This window comes from Felis catus, chromosome A2 (genome assembly GCF_018350175.1).
Source record: "Felis catus isolate Fca126 chromosome A2, F.catus_Fca126_mat1.0, whole genome shotgun sequence".
Taxonomy (NCBI): Eukaryota; Metazoa; Chordata; class Mammalia; order Carnivora; family Felidae; genus Felis; species Felis catus.
In genome coordinates this window covers 94,481,408-94,502,580 of record NC_058369.1, presented here as the reverse complement: position 1 = coordinate 94,502,580, position 21,173 = coordinate 94,481,408, and the positions used below count along the sequence as shown (strand labels likewise).

General features: G+C 36.1%; 1 protein-coding gene across 9 annotated transcripts in view; it reads right to left on the bottom strand.

Moving 5' to 3' along the window:
* CDK14 (cyclin dependent kinase 14) overlaps window positions 1–21,173 on the bottom strand; it is a 674,504-nt gene that overhangs the window by 503,567 nt on the left and 149,764 nt on the right. For all 9 annotated transcript variants that reach the window (XM_045053225.1, XM_045053222.1, XM_045053223.1 and 6 more), the window contains one exon: window positions 11,828–12,073. In XM_045053225.1, coding sequence (XP_044909160.1) covers window positions 11,828–12,058 — 231 coding nt within the window. In that variant the 5' untranslated portion in view covers window positions 12,059–12,073. The remainder of the gene's footprint in view (window positions 1–11,827; window positions 12,074–21,173) is intronic.

The following is a 21,173-nucleotide window of genomic DNA, read 5'->3' as shown; positions in this document are numbered from 1 at the left end:
TAGGGGGAGGTTACATCTAAATAGAAAATTTATCCAACCAGGATATTTTAACACACAATAATGACTACAAAAATACAATTAAGCAACATTTTCAAAATAAACAGTGAAAATGATTTTGAATAACTAACAATATACTCAAAACAGTCTTCTCAGTGGGATGGAAAAGCTGCAATTTTACCACTTACAGAAAAAAAATCTAGATATAAAATTCTGTATTATCTCAATATAAGATGTAGTTGGAATGATGCGGGAAGTGCAGAAAGGCAAGGAACACTAGGGAAAAAAAGAAGCATCAGCAGGTTGAGATTTCTTGAATTGGACAGACTACAGATACTGAGTAATGCCAAATGCATATGTTTTGGTATGTTTCTTAACTCTTAAAAGATAATCACAAAAATAACATGAATAAGACATACAAGTCCCAAACAAATTAGGGACAAATGAATGGAAGAACACAATGTAATGAGGAGGAGGAGGAGGAGAGTAAAAAGTGGAAAGTTAGAGGAGGGGGATGCTCAAGAACAAAACATGTTAAGTAAAAATTCATAAAATAAGGTTAAGTCTAAACATATCAATCACATCAACCAATAACCTTGATTACAATAAACATAAAGGAACAAATTTCTTCTCTTAATAGAAACTTTTTAGACCAAAAAAACAAAGAAAGTCTAGCAATATGCTCTCCAGAAGAGACAGAATTAAAATAAGTAAACCTGAACATAAAGGAGTAAAGGGAAAATACGGCAAAAAAAAAAAAAAAAGTAATTTTACAAAATAGTGCATTAAAGCAATAATGAAGACAAACAAGATAGAATTCATAAAACAACAAATAGATTAAAGTTGTATACCCCATAAAAATGTATATTAGAATCCACAAAGAAATTTAATGATCATGAAGGAGTATGAGTCAACTAACATAGTTTTGGAATGTATCAAACAGCTGCTAATAGCAATAAAATGAGAAATTGTCAAATTCACAGTGATAATTGGCAACAAACATACATCACTCAGACATCAACAAAGCAAGCAAACAAATGAAGGATTTATAAGCTTGAATATTAGAATTACCACTTTAATCTAATACACATATTAATACATATTCCTTTCAAGCACACATTTTAATTCATAAAAAAATGACCATAGATTAAGCCACAAAGAAAATATCAATATTCAAAACTGCAGGAACATTTTAAGTTACTTTTTCTAAACACAATATAATAAAATTAGCAATTAAGAACAAAAGGAAACATATATTTTAGGCATGTAAGTTAAAAAGAAAATCAAAATTGAAAATTCATAAATAAATATGTGGCACTTAGGACATGACATTTTAAAGCCCAGGGGATACAGCCAAATCAATACGTACAAGAAAATGTACATATATATGAACATACAAGAAGAAAGGTTGAAAGTAATATGAATTAGACATAATAGGAGAGGATTAATAAAGACAACGGACCATGTATTATTTTCTTCAAGAAACTTGTAAGGTATAAACATGTGTTGAGCTGAATCAAGTAAAACTTAATGGAAAATTACATTCAAAATCGCCTGACTAGTCCTGTGTGGGTTATGTTCTCATGCATTTTTCATCACCGGGAAACAGCTTGCGAATGTCACACTTTACCATCACCCTTCTGAGCCCAAGTTTTAAATAGAAATTTTAAAACCTATATTAAACTTCAGTATAAAATGATCTTCAATGGGGAAAATATTGTGTTCACAGTTCCACTCTAAATTATTTAAAATTAGAATGAAAAGTCTGTGTTTGCTTTTGTGCTCCTTTAAGAATAAATCTAATCTAAGTTAAAGAAAAAAGCAGCAGCAGAAAATTACCTCTTTTCTCCTATTAGGAGATAAACTGCTAATGCGTACTTATAGCAAGTACAAGACATAGTCACACAAAACTGGTACAAGAATGGGAAGTCAGTATTTTCTCTTCCTGAAAAGGCACAAATAATTTTCTAAAAATGATATATTTCATTCTTCATAAACTGTCTTATATATTAGAGCTGGTGTAATTGTTTCATGATATAGATCACACTAAATGTACTACTTAAAGAAAGTGAATTGAGGAAATTAGAAAAACAAAGAGAATACACTTTAAAAAAACAAAAAAAAAAACGAACACCCTCATTTGTACATAAGAAAAATCAAGTAAAAGAAGATGCTAATGGCACAAAGTAGTCTATTTATTTAATTAAATGGATTTGGATGCATTAACTGCCATGGTGAAAGTATACCCTATTAATACTGTGATGGCAGAAAATTAATATTTGCCACATTGGATGGTAAGACAATCAATGTTATTTTCCCTGTGAAACTGATATGGATACATTGTGGAAATACACTATAATCTAAGATCAATCATGCTAGCTTCATAGCTCCATTCACATGTAATGTCTCTCTAAACATTTCTATCTTCAAAAGAACGGGTCTATGGAATAGGCCATGTCTATGAGATAGTCTGAGCTTTAGTCTTGTAAAGTCAATCCCCTATTTTAAGTAAACAGAACCGTTCTGATCTCTAATTAGTATGCATAGAAATAAGGAATCCAACTGCTAAGTCATCAAAGAGGCCAATAATAAAATACTTCCCATCAGATGAGTGAAATTAAGAATAATTCAGAAGGAACGGTCTTATTTTATTTGATAATTAAAGTTCAGGCCTTTGGTTTGCCTATTTTTTTCTTGCAACTTTTTAAAATCATATTTAAGTAAAGATGCTAGATCAAACCAATATGTAGTTAGTACTAAATATTATCTTTGGCTCTTTGCTGTCAGGTGCATGAGTGGATTAGAAACAATTTTATAGGGCAACTATTCTCTGTTTATCACTTCCCTACTTAGAGTGCAGGCTTGAGATAGCACTTTAGAGAATTGGAAATACAGAGGCCTAATCAGCAATTACCAACCAATACTAACTTCACAGAGATGTGGAATCTAGTGAAATAATATAAATACATTTTTTTAACAGAATAAAGGTACAGAGACCATCAATTGTCTGGACCAGTGGAGGGGAACATTGGCACAGATAATGAGAAAATGAAGATAATATTCCAGCTGAATGGTGTCTGCCACCCTGCCATGAAGGACATGCTCATGGCCCTTGCTAGCTCTAGTTCATGGTTTGTGTAATTAACAGTGACAGCTAGTTAATATCAAGTGTTTGCTATGTGCCTGGCTTTGAGCTAATCACTTCAAATACATTATCTAACTTTAATTCCTGTAACACCATCCTGAGGTTGGTTCTGTTAGTATCCTCACTTGAACATGAGCAAGTTAAAGACTGGAGAAGTAAAATAATTCATCTAACATCCTGTAGCTAATGGCAGAGCTAGAATTCAAACCAAGTTAATTAGAATCAAGAACATATTTTCTTTACCACTACTGCACTGGAAGAATCTTCCCATGGAGACCTAACTCTCATGGAAGAGGCATTAAATTATTCTTGAATTTATCATCTACTGAAACCCCATTCCTAGAAGCAGGGATGTGTTTTTTAACTATATTTTTATAAACCGCATGAGAATACTTCAATGTTCATTCTAATGACACCATGACATGGCTATAACAATGTCTGGAATTTCATACTGAATTCACTGAAAATGATTTTAACCTTCATAAATAACCCCTTGCTTAGCATTACTGATGATTCCCTAAATTGCAGGCAAACCACAATAACAATCATTGCACTACTACTGTATTATACTATAATTTTGAGAGTGGATGTGAGGGTAAGGTGGGAAGGATTCAATCAGAACCACGTAGCCTCGTTAAATGAGAATTTCAAGTGAAATATGCCTTTGCTCATTTTTTTTCTGCCTTTGATTTCAGAAAGAGGCTCTATCATCCTGTATTTCTAGCCCTATTACACAGTCACACTAAAGTAATCCACATTTGATGGATAACTTGGTTACAAAATAGATCTAGATGCCACACAGAGAGATAGATCCAAGCACCACAGGTGGTTACAACATGACAAGGGGGCTTGGTTCTATCTGGAAATGTTCAAGTCCCCACAAGAAGAAGGCAATGCCAAGATAAGACCCACCCCCGCTCCCCCCAAGGATAAACACCTGAGAACTAAAGTAGGACTCTCATGTTTCTCATGTTTGCACCTTCTTCCCCTCTCTTCAGATTGGGCCTGACTATCATGGGATATAGATTTTTCTAGAGATGGGAGGAGACAAATTTGGAGGACTTGGTGGAATATAAAGAGGACCTTACTCTAAATATGAATTTCTGAAAATATGTTCTCTTTAAGCTTAGCTTATGATAACGCAGCTTAATGAAATCCCTTCTAAATTGGGCTAGCAAGAAAGGCAATGTCCCATAGCACTTCCAATTGCTCTAGCCATTGAGGAGCACAGCTGGGTTGGAGGAGGTGGGAGGAAAAGGGGAAGAAAAGCTTGTCTTGTCAGTGACAGTATTAAATGCTACCCAGGGACTAGACCCAGGAAGAGTAGGCACTCAAGATTAATGTCTGAAATAAATAAAATCTGTCAAATTACCTCTTGAAAGATACCAATTCAATTAAAATCACATTCTTTAGATCCCGCCTGAATTTTAAAGTGCCACTATCTAGACAAATTCAGGAAGTACAGGTGAATGTGATGGTCTCCGTGGTCAAGGTCCTCTTGGCTTCTTGATTTCAGTCATGATTCCCAACATAGACAATGACCAGTAATGTCAGTGCAGAGATATATACCCAGTTGGGAAGACGTGGCATTACACAATATATCTACCACAGTATTTCCAAGAGACAGGAATGGTATCCTGTTTTCCTCACTAAAATACAGGCTCAGCACCATGCCACTTCTGTTCACTTTCTCCCTCGTTCTCAACTGTGCCCTTGAGGCCTATTCAAGATAACTAATACTTCAAAAAATAACAATAAAATAAAGATATGGCATTAAACCTGCTGGCTCTTGGGTAAAGGGAGTGTTCCGATGCCTATCAGCCTTTACAAATCTTTATAATAGTATCTGTCCTAAAATCCATGCCAGTGGGCGTGAAACAATCAAACCCATACACTATCAGATGGCATATAAAGTGGCAAAACACAAAAATTGTTACTGCCTCCATTTTCTGCCCAATGAAGAAGAATCCAAAGGAAAACAGTCTTTCCATTTAAAAGAGAGAGAGAGAGAGAGAGAGAGAGAGAGAGAGAGAGAGACAGTATCATAAAATACCCTCTTCCCTCGCAATAGGGGAGAGAACAAAAAGGTAGTAGGTAAAAAGGACTCAGAATAAAACAGAATATTACAGCATCATTCTAAAGAGAAAAAGAAACCATTTCCAGCTTGAGGAGAAAAGAGCAAAGACATTTTTTCCAAGGCATATTGAATGGAGGCAAAAACCCCTATAAAGAAAAGAAGCAAAGCAGTTTCCACACAAAGTAAGTGGCCTGATATATAAGAAAGACTTCCCAGGGTAGAACAGGAAAGGGTAAGCCCAGTAAGAAACTCAGGAAAGAGAATCTAAACGAAGTTAACAATAGGAGAGAATCAGTATAAATTTCTAGTTAAACATAGTCGTTTTAACACAGGTATTAATCTCTCCCCCTCACCAATCTGTACTAAATTGACAGTCAAGTTATAACTCACAAGGGCAAACAGAATGAGTAAGAAGAAGATTGCAGACAAGATAGATACAAACAAAAATTAGGAGACTGGAGGCAAATGGATGGTAGGTCACTGACCAGGACGATGACCAAAGGCATAAACCAATTAAGAACAAACTCAGTTCATACTCCAGAATTCCAGAAACACTCAAGAATTAGAAGCTGAACTTTAATGAGGGGCCAAAAACAAAGTGCTTAGTTGGAATGAGTTTAAGGAACAGGTCCTTTCCCAGGAACTTGACTTTCTGGATCAGGTGTCTGCCCTTCCCTGATCCTCGCAGAGGCTTATTCTCTGAAAAGGGTGAACCAGACAGGCTCAAAACTGGGACAGACACCAAGCACAGTGGAAATCAGGATGAAGAGCCATATTGAATGAAAACAAAGCACAAGACAGTCTGTGCAGAACTGGGAGACACTGGGAGACACTTGAACATCTCAGAAAAATAGCAGTTAGGCTTTTGTATCCTAAAAAATAGATCTGTAAATTTACTCAGCCAAGGAAAAAGATGGATTGATCCTGACATGTGATAGACTTCCTATGAAATGACTAGGTCTTTACTGCTATTGCCTATGCTGAGCCCTGCCTGTTGACAAGCACTGATGGCACAAAGAACTTCCTATCACCTTGTTTGTACATTACTCATAATATGAACTCAGCCAACAGTTCTATCCAAAGGCATGATCTAGACTCACCAAAATTAAAAATCTTAACAGGCAAGGCAGAGACCAAAACAAATAAACAGAAACAAAGAACTCAAAGGAAACTGGAGATAATTCAGGAAGTATAGTAAAATAATTCCTCAAAATTTCTCTAAGCTATGTTTAGTATCTTCAAAAACATATGAGGCAACATATTATTCATTGAAAAAGAACAGATTCATTAAAAAAATTTTTTTAATGTTTGTTTATTTTTCAGAGAGAAAGAGACAGAGTATGAGAGGGGGAGGGGCAGAGACAGGGGGTGACAGAGAATCCAAAGCAGGCTCCAGGCTCTGAGCTGTCAGCACAGAGCCCAATGCAGGGCTCGAACCCATGAACTGTGAGATGACCAGAGCCAAAGTTGGATGTTTAACTAAGCCACCCAGATGCCGCTGAACAGGTTGATTTTAAAAAGAACATATGAATAAGAAAGAGCTTCTGGAAGTAAATGTCAGCAACAATTAAAAATTTAACTGAAATGTTAAAATTTTTTTAAATATCCATAAAGCAGAGGAAATCAAAAAGAAAATGAATATACAATAAAACAATAGTTTCTGAAATTGAAAGAAATTAATTTCAAAATTGAAAAGATCCCCTAAGTCCCAAGAAAAAGGTACACATCAGGGATGAAAGGAAAGTCTTAGAAGTTTCCATAAAGAAAAAAAGCAGATCACAAAGAATGAATTAGGAATCAGAATAGTCTATGGATTTAAATAACAATATAGGGACAAAGCAATGTCTTCAAAAGGCTATGAAAAAATTTATTTTCTAAGCTAGTATCCTAAACACAGATTATTAATCAAGTTGCCAAGTATGAATAAAAGCATAGGTGTATGGCAATGACATAAACCAAGAACAAGACATATAACCCAGAGCTTAGGTATTTAACACAAAAATGATGGAAAAGAAACTTCTCAAGAAGATGGTGAAGGGAAGCCTCAGGACAGCAGGCTTGGAGATCAACTAGTCCAGACTGGATTAGAAGGAATGACAACATCAAGGACAATCTCAGGGGGAAGAAAAACTGACAGGTTCCTTGATTCTGATTTGTTTCAGAAGTTTTATAATGTTACCAGATAGTCTGGAACCTCAATTTGTGATTGTAATTATAATAATTCATAGGAGGCAATTATGACTAAGAAAATCTAAAAGTTATGCAAAGAAGGATAGAGTTGTTGAATCACTTTGTTGTACACCTAAAACTAATGTAACATTGTGTGAACAATTGTATGTCAAGAAAAAATAAATTTTAAAAAGTTATTCATGGAACAGCGTGGCTGGGTGGCTCAGTTGGATGAGCGTCCCGTTCTTAATTTCAGCTCAGGTCATGATCACATGTATGTGAGTCAGGCTCTGCACTAACAGCACGAAGCCTGCTTGGGACTCTGCCTCTCCCCCTCTTGCTTTCTCTCTCACTCAGAATAAATAAACTTAAAAAAAAAGTTATTCAAGGGTCACCTAGGGTGCTCAGTAGGTTGAGCATCCTACTTTGGCTCAGGTCATGATCTCAGGGTTCATGAATTCAAGCCTCACTCACATCAGACTCACTGCTGTCAGCGCAGAGCCCACTTTGGATTCTCTATCCCCCGTTTCTGCCCATCCCCCACTTGCACTCTCTCAAAAATAAACATTAAAAAAAAGTTATTCAAGGAAGGAAATTTAATCATAGTATATCATGTTGTCTTGCTATGAACAGCATTTATAGCATCATAAGATGGCAAATACTACTTATTAAAAGCCAAAAAGTAGAGGAAATATATTTGGGGACAAGACATAGCAGAGAAAATCCTCTCCCAAATCTAGAGGCTTGTTCAGATTCAGGTTTAATTTTGTTGGTGTTTTGTGTTAACTTCCACTAGGACATCATAATGTTTGGCTGTCTCTCTTTTGGTGATGTTAGTAGGTATTGACAATCATTACCTATATATATTAACTTGTCAGGGATTACCAAATTGTGATTCCTAAAGACACGATCCTTTCTTTATTTATTAGTGGGATTATTTCTAAAAGAGAAATTCACCCTCCCCCATCAAAACTAGGTAAATTTGAGGTAAATTTTATATAGGAATCACAGAAAATAAATGCTTAGTCATTTGCTTTTTTACCAGTTTTCAACAATGATTCTTGTTTTTATAAAGATTTATCTTGGGTTTCATATGTTAATTTATAACATCATATCTCTAATTTTTCCCACTGCTTAGAGTATTTCCATTGATTCCTTTGGGCTTTCCAGATATGTCATCAAAAATCTGCAAATAAAGATAATTTCACCTCCTAGGTTGCTTTCATTATCTGTAAACATGTTACTCTGCTCTTTTTTCTTTTTCTTTTTTTCATAGTTTTGTATGGGATTTAACCAATAATTTTTCTATTGGCTAGTTTTAGCAAAATGAACTATTCAGTAGTTTAAGATAGGGGTGTGGCCAAGATACCTTTTCTAGCTTCCTAGAATAAAGTTCTTTCATCTTTTTCATGAAGTTAAAAAAATTAAGAAAATCTAGCACACACTCTTCCCCCATCTGTTTTGCCCCAACACTGGATCATCCATTTCCTCTGTCCCTGTTGAACGTGACCTGCACAGAAGTCTACTTCAACACTTCTATTCAGTACAGGGATCTGTCCTGGAAAGGTGCTTCAATTTGGCTTTCTAGAGAAGTCACAAAAAGGCCAGCAGACCACTCTAATATCAGTAGACCACCATGGTCTCCTTGCACTTATCTACTCACAGAAGCAATCCAAGTCCCTCCCAGTTGCTGCTATCACTGTCCTAAGAATGACCCAACAAGCTGCAGTGTGTACCTGATCATAACGGTAATGGGGGCTTTCTCTGACACAGCCTTCCCTGAGCTTCCAATCTCACACTTTCTGATGCCACGCAGTTCTGAAAACTATTAATGTGTTCCCCTCACTCCTATTTTGAGGTTTATGAGTTACATTTTCACCTGTATTTGTTGTCATTATCCACTGGTTTTGGTTTTACTCTACTCGTTGTTCCAATCACAAGAGGAGTTCAAAATCTATTCCACTGCAATACTCCCAGACTCCTCTATTTGATCTTTTAAGCCATGTTCAAGCATTACTTTAATAAAGATAAAATTTAGCTTTAGAGAGAAAGAGATACCAGAAGCATTAAGCAAGACTCAACTTTCCTTAATAAGAATTGAAATTAATTCCTTATTAAATATGAAAAATATTGAAATTCCATTGTTATCATTCATGGTGCAACAGACACAATGACTTTTAAAACCACATGACCCCTAGTAGCAACAAGCATACCCAGCACCCACATCTTGGTTTCAACTACCACTTTCCAATAAAAGGAACTGAGATTCTTTGGAGAATGGCTAGTTTTAGGTCTGGGGCTGGGAAAATACAATATAAGTCAAAAGTGTCTTGTAGGATCAGAAAGTAAGGAAGTATTCAAAAAACAGAGGGATGAAGACATCGTTCCCAATGACTAAAGTAGGAAGAATCTGAGCAACAAAAGAAGTAACTTACCAGTAGATTATAACTAGTATTACAGATAAAATACAGGACAACTAGTTAAATTTAAATTTCAGGTAAACAGGAAATAATTTTTTAGTATAAATATGTCACATTGCAATATCTAAAAATGCCAGTTTCTATACACCATTTAAAGGCTGACATATAACAATACTTTTTAATGCTTATTTATATATTTTGAAAGAGAACACACATGAGCGGGGGAGAAACAGAGAGAGAGGGGGAGGGAGAGAATCTCTAGCAGGCTCCATGTTGAGAGTGCGGAGCCTGACACAGGACTCAATCTCACAAATCATGAGATCACAACCAGAGCCGAAATCAAGAGTCGGATGTTTAACTGACTGAGCCACCCAGGTGCCCTGACGTGTAATAGTATGAAGATAACTATAGAGTAAAACGCATATAATTCTCTTTCCATAACATAGGCTTAATCATTCTCAACAACTTCTTTCATTTCTTCTAAATGCCACTAAAAGTTCTCCCAGGAGTTAGGGATATATCTATGACTTAGATAGATGTTACCTTGCACTCACAGGCCAGTTTGGGGAAAAAAACCAAACAAACAGATAATCAGTGATCCTAACAAATGCTGCATTGATAGTATTTATTTCAGCTTCATTAACACAAAATGTGACAAGATTTGTGCAGTGTCACACAAGTGTCAATACTTTCCTAGCAGCTGACATTTCTGGCTCTGTTTTACCCTCATCAAATTTAATATTTAATATTTGTGAAATGGCATGTTTCTTAGCAAGATGATAGAATCAAAATTCTCTTAGCATTCTCCTCTTAGCTTTTAAACTGTTAGAACATCACTCAAAGGTTCTTAACTGTAAGTTAAATTCGAAAATTAATTTTTAAAATTTTTTGATATTTATTTATTTAGAGAGGGAGGGAGGGAAGGAGGGAGGGAGGGAGCACAAGCGGAGGAGGGGAAGAGAGAGAGGAAAGGAGAGAATCCCAAGTGGGCTCTGCACTGCCAGCACAGAGCCTGACGTGGGTCTCGAACTCACAAACTGAGATCATAACCTGAGACGAAACCAAGAATAGGATATTTAGTCAACTAAGCCACCCATGCACACCTGAAAACTACTTAATTTTAGAAGATCATAAGGTTTTTTAGAAGGTTAAACACAGGTCAGTTTTGGGAATATAAGTTTCAGTAAATATTTTGCAGTCAAAAAGCAGCATTCACCTCAAAACATTATACCTCCTTAAGTCTAAAGGCAGGACTTGCCTTAATACAGTGTGAGTTTAGAAAATTTCAGTATGATGAATAGGATTTCTCTTTAAGAAGATCAATTTTAGGGTGTTGGGGGGCCCAGGTGGTTAAATGCCCGACTCCTGATTTAGGCTCAGGTTGTGTGATCTCACAGTTTGTAAGACAGAGCCCCACATCGGGCTCTGTGCTGACAGAGTGAAGCCTGCTTGGTATTCACTCTCCCTCTCTCTCTCCCCTTCCCTCTGCTAGTGCCCTCTCTCTTTGTGTCTCTCAAAATAAACATTTTTTTTAAAAGATCAACTTCAACATCTACCTAATAAATTTTAAAATATTTGCACTGAAAACAAACTCGTATAAGACAAGTGAACAAAATTTAACACGAATTCTGAAGTGACATTCTTTGTCATTTGTGAATTTGCCAAACTTAAATCTATCTTTACTGCCCACAAAAACAGGGAAGTTCAATATCCTTTGCAAGGGTTTGAAATAGCAAAGGATCTTTAATTACAAATTCCTCTACCTGGAAACAACTAGGAAAAAAAAAAAGAATTTTCCAAAAATAAGTTGAATCATCTGTCATTTGCCTGCTGGGTCCTTATGAATAAAGAGTCTGTATATAGATTGCGTGCTCTCTCTCTCCCCCAAAACATTAAACCACCCTGTGAGAGAATGCATAATCATGCACTGATAAAGCCTCTTGCCCTCTTCCAGCACAGCAAGGTACAACTCTAAGAGGGATACTGCGGTTTCCTGCTGATAAAGAAGACTGTACTTACAGAGCTGGGGCTGGAGTGCCGCCTAACTTTTGGTGACTCTTTGCCAGTGGAGGAGGACTTGAAGTTAATGCAAGCATTGTTCTCGGAATGCACCCTCTTTACTTGATTAGCTGGTTTCTCAAATGGGTCAAAAGTGCTCTGTGTCCTCTGAACCCTGACTTTTTTATCCTCAGGAATTGTGTCCAGGGGTTTGATCACTGAGTCCATTCCCTGGCAGTTCCGTGTAGACATCTTTGTGACACATATCTAGGAAAGAAGAAAAACAAATTCAGAACTCTCCACTGAAATTTTAATATCACTAAACACGCAATTTATTATTCTAGAAAGCATGCCAATTTCCATTTCAGGAAATACTCAGAAAGGCCACATTCTAAAAACTATACCAGCTTAAATCCCAATATGAAAAATTCTTCATAATCATTATGCTTATATTCATTTAGGGCAGACACTAAAAATGCTATCCATAAAATGAGAAGCTTAAGGTTCAGACTACTAGTGACCTAAGAAGGTTCTTGAACCCCATCACATGTTTTACCATCTGCCTGCAAGTGGGATTACTCTGAATCATTAGGAAGTTGGACAACTTGCCTTAATAATAATTGTTTTTTAAAAAAATCAGTTGAGAGAAATTAGATGGGCATTTTAACTGATGGGTCATCATAGAAGCAGCTAACACAGCTAGTGAAAAAGGTCATCATGTTTTTCAAAAGTACATCTGTCCCCATCCTAAATTCATCTCCAAACTGGAATCTAAAACTTGAGCATATAAAAGAACTAATGGTTAGAGATGTTGAAAAATTGAAAACAGTCTTTTTTTTCTAATACCAAAACTAATGGATGCAAAGAAATAATACTGTAAAAGAGAAACACGGAATAACTTTCATTTCGAAATCCACAAGACCCCTACTTGCTTACCAACTTCCCTCACTCTCTTCCTACCCTGCCTGCCCTACTCTCTTAATTTTAGTTTCTCTAACTTTTGCCCCATTGTTTTCCACTTTATGTTCTAAACCTTTTGTTCTTCCTGTACTCTGAAGACTTTGTTGTTCTTATTAAATAACTTTATGGCTTCTGGCTTGTTTGTGAAGCTAGGTAAACTCTCTCGTTCTCTCTAGAGAAAAGGCAACTCTGAAACTGCTTTTAAAGGTTTTTTTTTTCTTGCTGTGAAAAGTCTCCATGTCTTTATTTTAAAAATCAGGAAAACAGAAGACATTTAAGAAAACCCTGGACAGTTAAAAAGAAAAATACAAAGTATTTGAGTGTTATATATAGGATGATTCCATATGAGGAGCACATGTGTCTAGTGTGTGAATAGATACAGATAGATACAGATACAGATATATATGAAGACACACAAGTACAGATCTAGATACAAATATATGTATATGTATGTATGAGCACAGTAAAGGGTACAGAAGAAAACACCAAAACTGTTAACATAAGATACCTCTAGACATATGGAACTAAATTGGTAAAGGGTAAGATTATTAATTATTTATAGACCCTGTATTGTTTGAATTGCATAATAAACATATCTGGCAATGTAATTTTTGAAAACTGCTAAAATAGGAAGGTATGTTTAACTAAATTATGCCCTTTCTTAAAAATTTTTAAACAAACAAAAAAAAGTTTAATTAAATCTTAAGCATCAGCTCTATCCTACAAGTATATCTCAACTGCAAAGCACAGGTTGAATTTTAATTAAGTCAAATGAGAAGGATATCATCATAAAACTGTTGAAGATGTCTTAGAAAGACTTAAGACAGATTTAGTGATAATTCTGACAAAATGTGTGCAGGATCTATATACAGAACTTACAAAACATGGCTGAGAGGAGTAAAGAAAAAAGGAAAAGAAACCAATTCATGGGTCTTTCAACTGACTGTGACACTTTCAGGAAGAAGCTAATCTCTGTTTCAGCCATAAAATATTACCAGTTTCTTACTTAACTTAAAAGGAGATTTACATATGCATATATAAAGCAAATGAGGTAAGGAATGTATATAAAATGATAATATAAAAAGATGTACATGTGGACTGAATTGATACACGGATAACAGGAAAATGGTGACTATATTTGGACTCCAACTCTATCCTTGAAGATAGCACCAGGAAGCAGAGTGCCACAGAAACATCTCCTACTTTTGCAAAAGGAGACTACAGAGCTCACCCTGCATTCCATTTAACCTGATATTCTACTTTTTATTCAAGGTCCTTGAACTATCTTAGTAAAATATATTTTATCACATAGAATATTAGCTTTTCTCTATATAGGAAAATATGTGAAAACCTGTTTCTAGATATAGGGGGAAACTTTATGCTGGAAAAATTGGTAACACATGGAGACCAACACAGCCACAGCAACAAATATTAGCAAAGGCTAAATGACAAATGTCACTTCATCATGTTAGCAGAAGAAAGAAGAGTTCTAAGGGCACCATCAAAGTTGAAAGAATAAACTTAATTCTTAACAAGTTCATGAAACTGCATAAACTCATATAAACCTGTCATTTGCTGTTCTTTGTGCTACCAGTTCTCACAAAGCTAAGACTCACAAGATTACTTGTGAAGTTTAGGAGACAGAGGGACTCCGATTGGAAATCTCGATAAATTCTCTGAGTCTATACAATTTAAATAAGAGAAATTGTTAGAGAATCTACTGCAAGTAAGGTCTTATCTCCTTCCTCATATTTTATATCAAGGGTCCTACATTTATTTATATGTTCAGTCAGGTAGCCTCTCATTTTATAGATCTAACTATAGCATACTTGATAATTGTAAACATCAGTGTGACCTATGCCCCTAGGAAAACCAGCCTCTCTAAAGTATTCTACCATTAAAACAAAAGAGTGGCAGCCTTTTCCTAATTTTTAAGATGAAAAAGTATTCCTTTTTTAAGTTTATTTATTTATCTTGAAACAAAGAGAGAGAGAGAGAGAGAGAGAGAGAGAGAGAGAGAGAGAGAGAGAGAGAGAGACAAGTGGGAAAGGGGTAGAGAAAGAGGGAGAGAGAATCCCAAGCAGTCTCCATGCTGTCAGAGCCTGACATGGGACTTGATCTCAATAACCCAGAGATCACTTTCTGAGTCACAATCACTGAGCCACCCACATGCCCCAAGGAAAAAGTTATTTCAACAACATTTTCTGAACTGAAATATTTCCCACATTCTTAAGCACTTCACATTTATCATTTTTGTCATCTACTAACAAACAACAAAATACAAGTAGAAACTATCATTAACATAAAATAAACTACTTGGAAATAGTATACTTATGTGGAAACGTGCCTATGGTTGTGATTTTATTCACTACATTCATCATATAATTTCTTGCTAGTTAGGTTGTAGTTCATATGATAATTTTAAATATTTCAGTATCCCATCGTGGTTTGCAGAGTACCATATTTTCCAGGTATCCCATCAGCAGAACACACTTGAGGCTCACTATCTTCTTATCCAGTTCCATGCAGGCAAGAATGTTGTCTACATTACTGCACCCTTTTCCTACAGTGCCTCACCTGGTGCCTGGCCCATAAGAAAGCTCAATAAGGTTCTGTCTAATTATCATCAGATCTAAGAAAGTTCAGTCAAAGAAATAGTCTGGCTCTGTTGCTAAAAGTACCGAATCTCTGAAACATTTATTATTTAAAAGCTATTGTCAGAAAGACAGTAGTCCTGACAGGAAAAATAATAAACATACATGTATATGCATAAAATGTATTAACAAAAGGTTTTTTTAACTACAAGCTCATTGTGATAGAATTTTAAAATGACACTTAATGTCCCTCACCTTTGGAAGGCAGCTATGCTCATGACTATACCCTAAATGCAATGTCTCTCACCTTTGAATAATCCCCTCCCTTTTGAGTGTGAATATGATGAGATCACTCCCATGATTATATTGTGTGACATGGCAAACGAGAGATTATCCTGAGTGGGCCTGACCTAGTGAGGCAAGCTCTTTAAAAGCAGAGAGTTTTGGGGGCGCCTGGGTGGCTCAGTCGGTTGAGTGTCTGGCTTCGGCTCAGGTCATGATCTCACAGTCTGTGAGTTCGAGCCCCGCGTCGGGCTCTGGGCTGACAGCTCAGAGCCTGGAGCCTGCTTCTGATTCTGTGTCTCCCTCTCTCTCTGCCCCTCCCCTGCTCATGCTCTGCCTCTCTCTGTCTCAAAAATAAATAAAAACATTAAAAAAAATTTTTTTAAAGCAGAGAGTTTTCTCCAGCTAGTCGCCGAAGAAAAAGAGAGATGTGATGTGGGCATCCTGGAAGAAAGCAAACATTTCATGCCGTGAACTGAAACGGAGACCACACGGCACAGCACTGTGAGCAGCCTCTAAGAGCTGAGAGTGCTCGCTGGCTAACAACTAGCAGGAAAATGGGGACTGTGCTCCTGTTATAACCACAAGAAAATTATTTCTGCCAACAACAGTGATTGAGAGGATCGTGAGCTCCAGGTAAGAACTACAACCATGCCCAACATCTTGATTTCAAGTGAGCCCAAGGGCAGAAAAACCAGCCGTGTTGCTCCTGGACTACAGAAACTGAGCTAAGAAGGTAGTAAGTTTGTGGTGATATGTTACACAGCAATAGAAAACTAATATGCTTACTTTACTGAAATTGCTTAAAGTACTTTGATATTTGAGCAGAATGTTCTTAGGAACATGTCGCAGATACCATTTCCTGAATTTGATATACTGTATCAGATTCAGGAGAAAATAAGTGATGATTCTTATGACTACTGTCAGTAAATGACCATATATCACGAGTTTTCTGCAGGATGTAACTCCATCAGCATTATAACATCCACAAACAAGTTCTCTACATAATTATGTTTATACACAATTAATCTTGGTCTCCATTTTGCCTGGGGTTTATGTGAATAACATCATTATCAGCACCTGCTTTGTACATGTATCTTCATCCAGGAAAGTAATCTATACTTGAATTTTCCACATAGGGCAGAGTGACCGCTCTGGAAAAGTTTCAAGTTTCCAACATTTGGGACAAACAACTTAAATGTGATCTAGCTAGCTCTGTTAACCACAAGCAGAAAAGAAAGTAGGATCCAGATCCTTCATAAAGATATAGGGAACCAGCCTTGTTGACCTCATGAGCTTGTCAGGTGGCTCACCCTGCAGACCCCCAAAAGAGGAAAGGGTTAGGTCTAGAGAAAGATGCGGGCAAGATGAACTAAGAATAGTACTCATTTCCCCTAGAAAGCTGCAATTTCTGGCAGCTCATTGAATAAAATTATTGAAGAACCCAGGTTATGTGAAGAGAAGAGTACTAGCAATGAAAGAACATTCTAGAAGTCAGATTATACACAGGTGCTACTGTGCAAGTCTTCATCTGATTCCTTCTACAGCCTCTCAGCAATCTAAATAAACATTCCCCCTACCAAATAGAATCACTTTGTTCCCTCAACAAAATGCTTATGGTCAGTGCAGTAGAAAGTCTTGATGATACACATAATCTGACACTATAACAAAAATCAAGGACAGAAGCATGATAGGTCAAATTGGGAAGAATCAATGGGAACCATTCCATAACCTCAAAAAGGCAGAGTTTTCCAACGACCAAACAGTAGCTCTTTGAAGCCTTACAAACTTTCATGTGTACCCCTAGTGTCCAGATTTTGGTCTATGTTCCAATTCTTCACTATGAAAAAAGAGGAATCCTTGAAAAGTAACCTGACTCTAGTTCACAGGGTAGGAAACACAAAACAGCTGTGAAATATCCAGCTGTTACCAGAAAACTAGGATCCTTTTAGAAATGTCATGGGCAATGCTAGAAGGGACAAAGGAGTCTGCCTATAGGGATTCCTAATAGCCAAATGGTGGTTATGTATTTGCCCAGCACCAGAAAAATAAAATTATGGTTAAGTGGAACAAGCTGAGTTATTGGAAGACCATGAGTTCAATATGATTTCAAAAGAGGGAAGTTAATATAAAGGGCAAAGTGTAGTTATAAAATAAAAGAAGCATGAATATAATAGGATATGGTTGGTTTTAATACATGGAACTGCATTAAGGAGCAAGGCAACTGGTGCTAGAAAAAGTAGGAACTGTACCCCAAAAACAGGAATGATTGGCCAGGGTCTGTAGAGCCCTAGGCAGCACAAGTGTAGAAAGAGCAGCAACACAGCATGCTCTAATAACAGACCAAAGAGTATGTGATGTTGCCTAAGCAATGTTTTACAAAGACTATGTCTAGTGGAAAGACACCAGACTACAAAGAAAACTTAGGTGAAACCGAAGTGGGAGGCATTTTTTGGAAGTGAGTTAAATTGTAATAACTAAGTGAAATTTAACCCTTCAAATGAAGACTCAACTGACTGCTAACCAGGGACTCAGATCTGAATCACTTTGGAAAAAGCAACCAAGACCCCAATGTTGTTACTCAGATCCTATAACCTCTGCTATCTAAGAAGGCTCTGTTTTATTTGTGGATCTGTAAAGAGTACACCACGCCAAGAAGAGTCAAAAAATAGTACTGAAACCCCTTGGAAATAATTTAAATAAGTGGATCTATAACCCTATAGAAGGTATAGAGAAGGTATAAAAAGACACACAGAAATAATTAATTAAACCCACAATGTTGGTGTTATAAATAGGATGAGTACAAGTAGAGTAATATAATTTGCAATAATCATATTTGTGCTTGTTTTCTTTATTTAAGGTATCTGAATTATGTTAAAATAATCAGTCACAGTAAATTAGTGTTTGAAATTAAGGGAATTTAATTAAGTCAGTAATCCATGCTTAACTGTACTGAGACAAATTGGTTTTCAAAATTGTATTTATCAGCTATACGTTTTTTAAGAACATAGGCACTTGTCTAAGTACGAAGGCCATAGGATGTTCCAGGCACAGAAGACCCTTGGACATTCTGTAACCATCAGCTTTCACTGTCCTTACACATACTTTGTTAGTGCCCTCCACATAGGGCACACCAAATCATAGAATTCCTCCCACACCAAGCCATGTTCCCACTATATTATTGTTCAAGATTCCTTTTTCGCATGTGGCTGTCAAGTGTTCCCAGCACCACTTATTAAACAGACTTTTTCCCATTGTATATTCCTGCCTCCATTGTCATAGATTAACTGACCATATAAATGGGCATTTATTTCTGGGCTATTACATTTTATTGATCTATATATCTGGTTTTGTGCCAGTACTGTACTGTTTTAATTACTATAGCTTTGTAGTATAGCTTGAAATCTAGGAGTGTGAAACCTCCAGCTTTGTTCTTCTTTCTCTAAATGGTTTTGGTTATTTCAGGTCATATATGGTTCCATACAAATGTTAGTATTATTTATTCTAGTACTATGAAAAGTGCCATTGACATTTTGATAGAGATTTTGCTGAACCTGTAGACTGCTTTGAGTAGTATAGACATTTTAACATTAATACTTCCAATCCATGAGCACTGTATATCTTTCCATTTATTTGCATCATCTTCAATTTCTTTCATCAATGTCTTAACTGTTTTTAGAGTATTAGGTCTTTCACTTCCTTGGTTAAGCTTATTCCTAGTTATTTTATTGGGGTTTTTTTGATACAAATGTAAATGGGACTGTTTTCTTAAATTCTCTTTCTGATAGTTATTAGTGTATACAAACACGACACGTTTCTGTATACTGATTTTGTATCCTGAAAATTTACTAAATTCATTTATCAGTTCTAATAGATTTTTGGTGGAAGGTTTAGGATTTTCTATATATAGTATCACGTCATCTCTAAATAGTTACAGTTTTACTTCTTATTTTCCAACTTTGATGCCTTTTATTTCTTTTTCTTGCCTAATTGTTATGGCCAGGACTTCCAAAACTGTTAAATAAAAGTGGCAAGAGTGGGCATCCTTGTTTTGTTTCTTCTTTTTTTTTAATTCATGCTAGTTAAAATACAGTGTAGTCTTGGCTTCAGGAATAGAACCCAGTGATTTATCTCTTACATATGACACCCAGTGCTCATCCCAAAAAGTGCCCTCCATAATGACCATCACTGATTTAACCCATCCCCCCACCCACCACCCCTCCAGAAACCTTTAGCTTGTTCTCTGTAGTTGAGAGTCTCTTATGGTTTGCCTCCCTCTCTTTATTTATTTTTTCTTCCCTTCGCCTACATTATTTATTTTGTTTCTCAAATTCCACATATGAGTGAAATTATATATTTGTCTTTCTCTAACTTATTTCACTTAGCATAATACCCTCTAGTTCCATCCACGTTGTTGTAAATGGCAAGATTTAACTCTTTTTCATCGCCACGTAGTACTCCTGTGTGTGTGTGTGTGTGTGTGTGTGTGTGTGTGTGTGTACACACACATACATACATACATACATACATACATACATACCACATCTTTATCCATTCATCAGGCAATGGACATTGGGCTCTTTCCATAATTTGGCTATTGTTGGTAGTGCTGCTATAAACACAGGGGTGCATGTGCCCCTCAAGTCAGCATTTTTTGTATCTTTGTCTCGTTTCTCATCTTAAAGGAAAAGCTTTCAGCTTTTCAACTTGAGTATGACGTTAGCTGTGGGTCTGTCATACATTGCTTTTATTAGGTTGAGGTAATTCCCTCTGTACCCACTTGTTTAAGAATTTTTATCTTAAATTGGTGTTGAATTTTGTCAAAGACTTTTCCTGCAGCTGAAATGCATCATATGATTTTTATGCTTTGTTCTGTTAATGTGACAGATCTGTTTCCACGGGCAAGAACAAAAGTGGCAACAAATGAAATTACATCAAACTAAAAAGCTATTATACCATCAACAAATAAAAAGATAACCTACTAAATGGGAGAAGATATTTGCAAATGATATATCCAATAAGGGATTAACATCCAAAATATATCGTTATAGAACTCATATAACCCAATATCAAAACCAAAGACAATTTGAATAAAATATGGGTTAATAAACCCATTAATAAACTGAACAAACATTTTTCAAAAGAAGACATAGAAACAGCCTACAGGTACATGAAAAGGGAAATGCAAATCAAAACCACAATGAGATTGCACTTCTCCCCTGTCAGAATGGCTATTATCAAAAACACAAGAAATAACAAGTGTTGGTGAGAATGTGTAGAAAAGGGAACTCTTGTCCACTGCTGGTGGGAATGTTAATTTGTTGAAGCCATTGTGGAATACAGTTTAGAGATTACTCAGAAAATTAAAACTATGAATACCATATGATCCAGCAAGTCCACTTCCAGGTATTTATCCAAAGAAAACAAAAACACTAGTCTAAAAAGACATATGCACACCATGTATATCAAAGCATTATTTACAATAGCCAAGAGACATAAACAACCTAAATCTCCTTCAGTAGATGAGGGGA